This window comes from Nannobrachium achirus, assembly GCF_963921795.1.
Source record: "Nannobrachium achirus genome assembly, chromosome: 18".
Taxonomy (NCBI): domain Eukaryota; kingdom Metazoa; phylum Chordata; class Actinopteri; order Myctophiformes; family Myctophidae; genus Nannobrachium; species Nannobrachium achirus.
The window spans coordinates 19,788,281-19,799,677 of record NC_137825.1 but is presented as its reverse complement, the minus strand read 5'-3'; the positions used below and the strand labels follow the sequence as shown (position 1 = coordinate 19,799,677).

The 11,397-nt window shown below is 42.7% G+C and overlaps 1 protein-coding gene across 1 annotated transcript; it reads right to left on the bottom strand.

Annotated features, from left to right (window-relative positions):
- Positions 1-8,797: 8,797 nt before the first annotated feature.
- LOC308302952 (galanin receptor 2a) lies at positions 8,798-10,166 on the bottom strand (the record flags this gene model as incomplete). The annotated part of the gene is made up of 2 exons (XM_080747271.1): positions 8,798-9,437; positions 9,829-10,166. The coding sequence occupies 2 exons, from the start codon at positions 10,164-10,166 to the stop codon at positions 8,798-8,800; spliced, it is 978 nt and encodes a 325-aa protein (XP_080603397.1).
- Between the last annotated feature and the right edge of the window lie 1,231 nt (positions 10,167-11,397).

Below are 11,397 nucleotides of genomic sequence, written 5' to 3'. Positions count from 1 at the left end.
CAGATATACAAGCTCACAGCGCGGCACCGAGTGCCGCGCTGCGAGCTTGTAGATCTGCTATTTTTGAAAAATCATGATTTTTCTTTGCAAGTCTTTGAATAAATATATCTATTTAAAAGCGAACATTTGTAAATCAAATATTTGCTTCTGGGGGGTCCCTGGAACAACATATTTTGAGATGGGGGTCCGTGGCCAAATACCTGTAATTCTGGGGGTCCTTGACATGAAAAAGTTTGAGAACCACTGATTTATCGGAAGGATTTAGAAGTCGGGTCAAAGATCGGGTCAAAGATATTCATAGACTTGCACACATTTTCACGATTTTTCAAAAATAGCAGATCTACAAGCTCGCAGCGCGGCACTCAGTGCCGCGCTGTGAGCTTGTATATCTGCTATTTTTCTAAGGTTAAAGCATACAATAATGGTTAAAGTGGTTAAAAAAGTACTGAAGCCCATTCTAAAAATGTCTTCTAAATCCTAACCGTTTTCTGAAAAGATTTGTTGCTATATGAGTGGTGCTCAAAACATTTTCATGTCAAGGACCCCCAAAATGATCCCCATCATTTTGTTCCAGGGGCCCACCCAGAAACAAAGTTTTGAGTTAAACATGTTCGCTTTAAACAATATATATACACACAGATGCTTTCCTGGTTTTAATGGGTCAAGCCTCCCCCAGTTATTCTCATTCATTTGCTAATGCAGGGGTCTTCAACAGGGGGTCCGGGAGTCTCAGAGAGAGGTCCTCAGAGTTACTACAGGGGGTCTTCCAAATCTTTGTGGGATAGAAACTTTTTTTTTTCTTTTTTCAACCACTTGAACCCTAGCGTCCATAATATATTCCGAGAACTTTAGCCAAAAATAGCAGATCTACAAGCTCAGTATTGACGGTTCAAGTGGTCTGAAATTGACACGAATCCAAAATATATTGGGGATAGTGCTGTCAAACAATGAAACTATATGGAATCTCTGAAAAGGTTGTGGTGGTCCCTGCTTCATCTCTCTCACAACTAAGGGGTCCTTGGTCTGAAAACATTGAAGACCCCTGTACTAATGGAATCACATCTCACCCCGATAGATGACTAAAACACCTGGCTCCTTAACAATTGAGATACATCTTCCTGCTCTATAGCCTCCCCTCCCACATTACCACTTAAGCCTAAATTATGCATCGTCGTACGCACTGTGTCACCATAAATAACTGATTTTCAAATGAAAATCAAGATGACGTGTCAAAAAAAGGAGGAGGCTGCAGCTGCACAGCTCGCAGCCACAATGCAAAAATAGATTTTGGAAACCGACGTTTCGACTGGAAAGTCCTCCTCAGGAAGATGAGGCACGGAAGACTATCCATTCGAAACGTTGCTTTAATAAATCTATTTTGCCTCCTCCTTTTTGGGGGTTATATTTCTACCGTGGTCAGAAACCTCCTCGATACCACTTAAAATTCAGTTATTTTCAGCACGCAACATGGTTGTACGACAATCTCTAAACTAGGCTTTCGGCTCTTTGTGCGTGATAAATGTTAATGTTTTTGTACAACAATGTAAAGATTATGTATTTATATGTAATTTGTCCCCTCTGTCTGAAACGAATAAAGGGAACTCAGAAGTAATGTGTTTTGTGACAGTCCTGAGTGGCTACAGAACATCACAGGACTTACGGTATATAATCGTATTATATATTATAATCTAATTGTGAAGCAGAGAATAGAATTTCCAGTGGTCATTTGTTGTCCGAGGTGGAGAGTACCAAGCATTTGATTTAGATGCATCTGGCCTTATGCAAACAAGGAGTTTCCTTTCCCGATCAAGGTTAGTAGCCGGGGATCCAGTCCCTCAAAATGGGAGGGGACCTGTGATGTTCTGCCGCACTTTTTATTTCTGTTTTATCTGTTAGTTTGGTCATTAAGGTCCACAGAATGAGAGGCCTGCTCTGCCGGAAACATCGCGGAAAATAGTTATGGCCATTTGTATATTCACTGTCCCATTGACTCCACTAGAAATATTTAAAAAAGAAAAAAGTCTGCTTTTAGTAGCATGTGAGGGGCCAAACTGGAGGGTTTTCATGATTCTGAATCCATCGCAAGCTTTTGTTTTGCATAAAAAACATTCCTTGGGCTAGAAAACGGACCAACAAAAGTGTGAAAAGTCATCACTTTTCACAGTCATCACAGTGATGAATCATCACCTTTCACACTTTTGTTAGTCCGTTTTCTAGCCCAAGGAATGTTTTTTGTGCAAAACAAATGCTTGCAATGGATTCAGAATCATGAAAACCCTCCAGTTTGATCCCTCACATGCTACTTGAAGCATACATTTTCTTCTGTTTAAATATGTTTCCTTTCCTGTGTAGTGGAGTCAGTGGGACAGGGCACTGGCGCCTATTCAATGGAGCCAAGGGGAGCAACGGCTCCCCCAGATCAACCTTATTCCTTGAGCTTTTGGGCATGTGGATCCCCGACTATAGGGAGAATTGTGGTATGAAGAAAAGAAAGAAAGAAAATAATGCAATTATTTATCAAAAATAGCACAGATCGATTATTTTCTACACACAACACCATTGTACAACAAAGTATAAATCAGGCTCAACCACTTGAACTCTAACGTTCCTTATTTTTGGGGGGAACATTGGAGATCTGATGTAGAAGGAATGAAGAGCAGATCAGGTGAAGAAACAACTTGTGTCCGTTTTACAAAGGGTTTAAATGGTTAAGTGAGATGAGATGTCAGCAACAGATGGAGTCTCCTTTCTTGAGAAGACACACACACACACACACACACCAAGTGGCAATGTAAATCAGTTGGATAGACTGTTGAACATGAGTTCCTTAGCCAAGAAGAGGGATTGTTTGGTGACTTGAATGATTCTCAGTTAGGGCCGGGGCTACATGTACGTGCTTCACGTGGCCCATTTCACAAATGGTATGTCCTCACCGCCCAGCTAAGATCCCCTCATCAACAAACATCCTCTACTCTGTCAGATCAGGAGATACCAGAGCTAAAAGGCATGCTAGTAATTAGACTGACTCTTGTCCTAAGAAGGCAAATGAAAATACAAAGATGCAAGTGGTGATGAAGGGAGAATCATGTTAGCTCGGCACGTTGCAGTTGAGGCTTTACACAACATTGTGAAAAGTGGATACCATCCATCAAGGACATTGTTTGACTTATGCAGGAATAAGGTACAGCATCACATAAGCTGTTAAAGTTAAACCACTCTGCTCATGTGGTTGAGATGGATTCTGTGTGTGTGTGTGTGTGTGTGTGTGTGTGTGTGTGTGTGTGTGTGTGTGTGTGTGTGTGTGTGTGTGTGTGTGTGTGTGTGAGAGAGAGAGTGTGAGAGAGAGAGAGAGAGATAAATGCAGCTGACAAGCTTTGACCACAGCATATTATGAAACTCCTGCATGCAGAGTTCCATAACAGCACCATATTGGTGCTATTCTCGTAGCATCCTGGCCTGGGCCCAGCATGTCCCGGGGCACACACACAGACCCCCACTGCTCCAAGGCAGTGAATCCTGAGCTTGCCAGCAGGCTAGGGACGGCAGGCAGAGGACAACCATGCCATGCTGACAACCACAGGGGCTGTGAGCCACCAAATTAAGCCTTGGCACTAGGCATGTCATCTAGAGAAGATGGCAAGCTACTCCGCTACAATGGAAATGGTAGCGGGTTCCAGATTGAAATAGTGGCCACTCAATAGGTGGTCCAACAATTAAACAGCTGCACATCTTACATTGCCATTGGAAGGGCAGCCTGGCTATACTGACGTTCTTAGTGGGCAAGCAGAGATTTGTCTGCCTTGCCATCAGGGATGAGGTCAGGGAGATGGGGACCAACTGTCCACCAGATGGAGAAGAGAAAAAAGAGCATATGCCACTGAGCTGCATGAAAGAATCAAACACAGCTATCCTGCCTTCTCGTGTCATAGCCAAGAGCAGCTGGTACTACTACAAGCAATAATGTCAGTATTCAGCCCGACTGGGCAGTACCCAGTTAGTTACACTGGCCAAGCCAGCAGTCCAGAGTGCTACGGGGGCCGGTGGGCCACCTCACCTGTGAGTGTCATGTGCGAGAGGCTGTGGGTGTTTGCCCAATTTGAGAAGAAGAGATGACACCAGGCCGGGGTCAAATGTAACATTCTGGTAGCCTGGCATTAGCCAGTCACACCTTCCTCCGCATCTGGACTGATACCGTGGAGGAGGTGTGACTGAATCCACATTATCAGTCTGGCTAACATTCTGGGATGTGCATGTGGATGAGGGGAACTTTCCATCACTCCTTAGGGTACACACACATTGTGTATTGTCTTATTGTTGTTATACTGAGTGTTACTCATTATGGGTAATGTGGTGGGGGGGGGGGGGGGGGGCGGGGGATTAACCAAACCAGTAAGACTCCCTAATCGGGAGATAAGCGACCGCTTATCTCCACAAATAGGCCAAAAGTTTGTTTTACCAATTATCAAGACATACGGGCAGTTGACAGTTTGCCATGGTTACTCATTGAAGTTGAATCTCCATATATGGAGACATAAGTTGCTCATACCATAGCAACCATGTTTTTTACAGGGCCTGGGATTGATGACATCAGAAATCTCCATATATGGGCATGAAAGGGATTTTGTTTCTGGAAATATGTCTGTGGGGTGCCACATTTGGAATAAAACACTTACATCACACATCTGGATATCCATACAGCCCATCTAGTTTGCCTGTGTCCATTTATGCCCATATATCTGATGACATTGGGACACTGATCTCCATATATGGGCATAAAACTTATGTTAATTAGTAAAGCCTGGGGATCTCCATATATGGGCATGAGGGGTACCCTAAAAGGGCATCATCTGGGAATAGCAAATATAGTTATCCTAGAAAGTGAAAATCTTACATCAAAGGCCATAACTACCTACCTACCACCATACTGCATTCCTCATTAAACTACCTACCAGTAAGATGCCTATAGGGAGAAAAGCAAAGGGCGAGGTTGCACCATTTCTTGGTCTTCTGGCCAGTGATGTATATCGGACCATTTAACCATATATGGAGACATCTGGTACCCAAAGATATTCACAGATATGGGCTTAATATTGATGACATAAGGGATCTCCATATATGGGCGTAAAAGGGATTTGGTTCCCCTGGCATCACAGGGATCTCCATATATGGGCATAAAATGGATTTGGTTACCCTGGCAACACGGGGATCTCCATATCTCCATATATGGGCATAAAAGGGATTTGGTTCCCCTGGCATCACAGGGATCTCCATATGGGCATAAAAGGGATTTGGTTCCCCTGACATTACAGTGATGTCAGTGGCTGGTTCTACAGAGGGGATCTCCATTTATGGGCATAAAAGGGAATGTATGTATGATGATGTCAGATATCATAGACGTCATAGGACTTTCACATAACGAATAACTGAGTAAGCATGTAAACCCGTAAAATCTATATTTGGGCATGGCTGATTTATGACCTCATCATGATGACACGAGCAAACACAGCTGAATTGTATAAATGATCAGTGCAGAAACCAACAGAAGTATTTGACCAAGACTCTTCGATTTAAACATCAACAAAGGTGTGACGTTTGTTGATGGTCACAAAGGTGTGACGGACGGACGGACGGACGGACGGACGGACGGTGGAGGTTTTCATAGTAAACTGCTCCCTGACGGTCGCAATTAACTCATAATTTTCTGTGAAAATAGCCAATCTACAAGCTAATGACGCCTTGCAACGTGATGCGTTGTGAGCTGTAGCTCAGCTATATAACTCGGTACAAATGAAGCTATAGCTCTGACAATCAGTTGGCATGTTGGGTAGGGGACCTTTTTGAGCGGTGGTCACACCGTCTCCATAGCGTGGCCGTGTGTGTAGGTATGTATGTTTGTTTGTTTGTTTGTATGTGGGTTTGTATGTGGGTCTGTATGTAGCCTGTGGTGTAGTACCTTTTCTGACCACACATGTTAAGGGAGGGGCGCTGTTTTCAGGCCAGGCCAGACCAGGCACACACACACACACACAGGGGGGAAGGGGGGGGGGGGGGGGGGGGGGGGGTTGGTGGGTAAACCACCGCTCAGTTCACACGGGTGTGATTTTTGTCTAAGCGGCACAAATTGAAATGCAAACTTCACCAGTCCTTGGGTTGGTCAATCAGGGAAAACGATGCATAACAGATACACTTCCCTGTTCTCTGCAGAGGACGGCGCGTTCTCTGCTGACCCCTGACAGATATTTTTGATGTGTAATTTGGTTGGCCAGCATGGGCTTTTGGGGAGAACCCACTCCCTTCTGTGCTGTGCCACAAATAAAAGTGGTTGTCATGACGACTGTTTCCAATCTGAAACACACCAGTATTGTTTTGTTTGTTTTGTGGCCCATTTCATGTTATCAGGGTATGGCCACATAGAGCAAAAATCTATTTGAAAATATGATTTGGATCCTGTAAATATTACACTAATATACACAGATTCACACATATTTCAAAAAACATTTTGGGAAGTCAAAATATATTTCTTCTAATGTACTTCAATTTCAATGTACCGTATATACAGTATAGTAGCCTATGTTGTTTTTCCTCCTTTTACTTTTCCAAATACAATGGACATTATTTCTTATGATGTAAAGGACCTAACCCAGTTAATGGCCATTTGGTAACGGTTTGTTGTTTACAGCCTTCACATAGATAAGACCATCGTCAGTCCTTTTATAGACACACATTTTCTTCTGGCACAAGCTAGCTCAGTTTCTACTTGGTTTGGGTTCCTCCTATATCCTTGCCATATTGCCCACCTAGAGGAGCAACTAATTGAGCCATGTTCTGTACACTTAAAGTACATCAAAATCCATTTATTCAGAAAATTGTATTGTGCATCACATTTGCACAAAACAGAAAATAATCCTTGATGTGGACTCATCAATACTGATTAGAGAAACCTTAATGGATTCGAATATTCTTGTGGCATTTTATGGTAGGTCAAAGCTGCTCTTATTACATCAAAGCTCAAATGTTAATGGTCAACAGCATGCTCAAATTCTCAAATATCGAATGTGATTCAATGTACGAGGTAGCCACTTGACATATAATTTATTTGGTGAAGTGCGTCTTCAGTAGAAGAGCAAAAGGATCTGCACACCAAGATTTGATTTAACGCTGATTTAATGACATTTTGAAAGTTTTTGCCCGAAACGTACTGAATTAATGGGAGCTATTTGGTGTGGTGTGGAGAACTTTCTGCTCTCATCTACATGGTATTGTTTTGGCTCCAACACCCATTGTAACACCACAATGGGATCAGCATGTCTTTATTATTATTTATGTGTGGCTCATATATGTATATATGTATATATATATATATATATATATATAAAGTGATTTATTGACTGAGGAGGAATCAGCGAAGTTTAAACTTAACACATTCCTAAATCATAGTAAAGAGCCCTGGGGGACCCCGGTCAAATACTGTAAGTAGGTATATACTGTAGGTTTGAAGTTGTAAACTCCAACGCCTCTTAATATTTTACCACAAAATCCACAATTACAGCTGAAGGCTATTTGACAGCCTTCAGCAGTGAGGTGGCTTGTGGTGACAGTTCAGCGCAGGGTGGCACTTTCAGCTTACTTGATTGGTCAGACAGCTGCCATATTATCCCAAAGGAAAATACGTCTTTTGCTTGTATTGATTTTATCAGTAAAGTCTGGGTATTTAAGATACAGTATGTAACATGTCATTTTGTTATGTTGTAATATCCCTTTGTCGCTAAACATTATGATTCCCCTTGGAATTCTGACATTACCAAACCACAAGCAAGCCCCCCTTGTTAACATGCACAACACTGAAGCACTACAGGCCATATGGCTCTTTAATGGAGCCAGCAATGCTTGTTCTTACACCAATAGCACATCATACACCACATGGTTGCAGCAGTCAAAATCAGCAGGAAACAGCCAGGCTAGTTGAAGCATATACAATAGGCTGTTTTGACTACACAATATGTACAAAATTATATATTAGTATAGTACATTGTTGCAAATGGCATGTTGCATAATACTCTGTTCTCGTATCCAGTCTAGTAACACCCACGTTTCTTCTATTCATACTTGTTTCCAGTTCAGTCCAGTTCAACCCACACTTTTGAAACAAGATCCATCAAGTCTTTAGTGATTTTTTTTCTTTTCTTCAAATAATAACGTTTGCTATTTATGATAACGGAAACAAACTGTCACTGATTAGTCCTGGAAATGTCCATAATTATATCAAATTCTTTGAAATGATCTTACTATGACATCGGGTTAAAAGTTCAGCAGCATCTTCCATTAGCAATGTTCTATGTTCCCATGTTTTGCCAGAGTGTATTTGATTTCCAGGAGAAGTACTTAAGAATCCTACCATCCATAAGTCAATTGCAGAGTATTTGTTTAGTCATGCACAACCTTGTGACAGTGACTAGAGCATGGACCACAGACCAACTACGTACATTGTGGGGAAGCATTTGACACAATAAAATTCACAAAACTGTAAAATACACAACCCAAATACCTATACTGTAAATAATGGTCTGGATTTACTTTATACATTTATTTTGCTTTGATAACATGAACTTTACCGTGTTAAGGTTTCATGTATCACATAACATTTTTGATGAATTTGTCTATGTTATGTTATGTTATGAATACAATACTGTTCAGGTGCATCTTCTTTAGATTTCTGTCTTGTCATGATAGAGCTGACCTCTGCCTAGAACTGACCCCTGGGCCCTGCCCAGAACTGACCCTGACTAGTCTGACAGACCTAATTGGTCATCTCCATACTGCTGACCGTGCTCGCCACCTGAATCACGTTCACTTTGTTGACCACCTTCTTTTCGAGGGCACAGCAAAAGACCTTTCTAAAGCCCTTGCGGAAATGCTTGGAGACGAGCGCATAGACGATGGGGTTAAGGCAAGAGTTGGCGTAGGCCACCAAGTGGGAGAGGATGCGCAGCACGTAGGTGGCGTGGCTGAGCGGGAAGTGCCCGAACCACATGCACATGAGGACCAGGTGATGGGGGAGCCAGCAGACGGCGAAGAGCACCGCCACGATGATGATCATCTTGGTGACCTTTCGCTTGGCTTGCTTGGACTCTGACATCTCCTCTATCGGGTCCACGGCGGTCCACAGGTAGCGGATGATGCGCGCGTACGTCAGGCTCAGCACCAGCACGGGGATGAGGTACCCGAAGATGAACGTGCACATGTCCATGGCGAGGCGTGGCTTGGACTCCCAGGCTGGAATGCACACCACTGTTCCCTGTAGGTCCATTTGTGTGTAGTAGCTGAGATAAGGTCCAGAGAACACCAGGGACAAGCCCCACACCAAGCAGATGGAGGTCAGGGCATTCTTTGCTGTTCTCATCTGCCTGGACTGAAGCGGGTAGCAAATGGCAAAATACCTGCAAACACAATGTTTTTTTTTTTTTAAGTCAAGCTTCATACAGAACACATGAGGATTTCACTGTGTGGCAGTGACAAACTGTTAAAAGTATAGTCACACATGCACGCACACGTGTGCACACACACACACACACACACACACACACACACACACACACACACACACACACACACACACAGAGGAGAGAGAGAGAGAGAGAGAGATTCACAAATGAATCCAAACCCTGTTGATTGACTACTTTTGAAAAAGATAGTCAATTTAGCCAAATCAGGACATTTATAACCACTTCACAATCATTACAGTAGGCTATATTATGTCTAGTATCTACATATAAAACATGACTATGAAAGCAACTTGAAATAGTTGTTTCTTTAAGACATTTAACGCACCTGTCCAATGAAACAGCTGCCAGGGTAAAGATGCTGGCGTACATGGTAAGGAAAATCATGAAGTGGACCACTTTGCACACAATAGGACCAAAGATCCACTCGTCCAAGGTGTAAATAGTGGCTTGAAACGGCACACAGAAGACAATAAACGACAGGTCTGCGACGGCGAGGTTTAGAATAAACAGGTTGGTTGTCTTCATCTGTCCACTGCGAAAGACAACAGCGAGGACCAGGGAGTTTCCCACGGTGCCAACCATGAAAATAAGTGAAAATACCAGAGAAATGACCACTGATTCCGTCTTCCATTCCACCGAAGAGGAGTTCGAGGACATATCCATTTTTACCATGAAAGCATTGTCCAAAAAGCGCGCAGTTTTAATTTGACATGTAAAATTGCTCAGCACATTGTTTCTCTATCTGTAGGCCTACAGGTCGGAGTTTCAATAAATCAATAATGATCATGTTGAATATATGATAAATACCGAACATTTTGCAATCGTGTAGCCTACGTGGTTTGAACCAGATCGTAGCCTAATTGTGCGCAATGAGCGCACACGCTGCTGTCCATGGTCTAGCCCACCAGCTCGGCTCTTGCCTCTTGCACTCCCTCCTGGCTGGCAATCGTCTCATCCTTCATCATCATCATCATCATCATCATCTACTAGATTCATCATCATATCATTCTCAGCATGCACTGTAAAACAAATCTATTATCTGCAAGGTAACAATTGGATCACTTAAAAGCTAGGGCGCGTACTTCGGATACAGGCTACACCAAGCAGTGCGCTCCCGGTGCGCATTTCCGAACGCACACTCCCTAGTAGTGGAACAACAAAGCATGTGCTGGAAAGGAATATATTGCTTCCCATTTCTTGCTGGAAAAAATAAATAAATAAATAAATCTTATTCTTGAATCTGAAAATTGTGTCATATCATGGACCTTGCTGGAAAAAGGAGCATGGCGGTTGTTGGTGTTTGTAGCTTAAAAAAATCACACCCTTGTGAAGTGAGAGTGATCGGTGGCAGTGCTGCTGCTGCTGCTGATAGACACACGACGTCACAGGATAGACCCACATGTCTCATCATTACTTGCGCCCAGCCTGCAAATAGGGTGACTGATGTAGGCAGCTGACAGTAAAAAGGCAGAGCAGCATTCTTGTGAATTTTCCCCGAAGTCAATGGGGGAAATTAATTCACTAATAAATAAAATGGCCCTATGGAGATCTCTGTCAGTCCTTGTCCCGTTTATGGCCATATATGGAGATCCCTGTGTCTGTGTGTGATGTGATGTGATGTCATCAATATTAAGCCCATGTCTTACCGCAGGCACAAATAAAAAAACTGACTGCCACACTTAACGCACACTTAAACTGACTGCTAATTAACAATAATAATACATTACGCCTGTGCTGACTTACTGAACCGGGGAATAAACCATTTGTCAAGGGGAATACAAGTGAGAATATAATGCCTTTTATGCATTTATTTATTTTCATACCAGCTTCCATACCTTGCCATATACCCAACTGACGCCTCTGATACAAACCCATTGTAACTTCAAAATTTTAT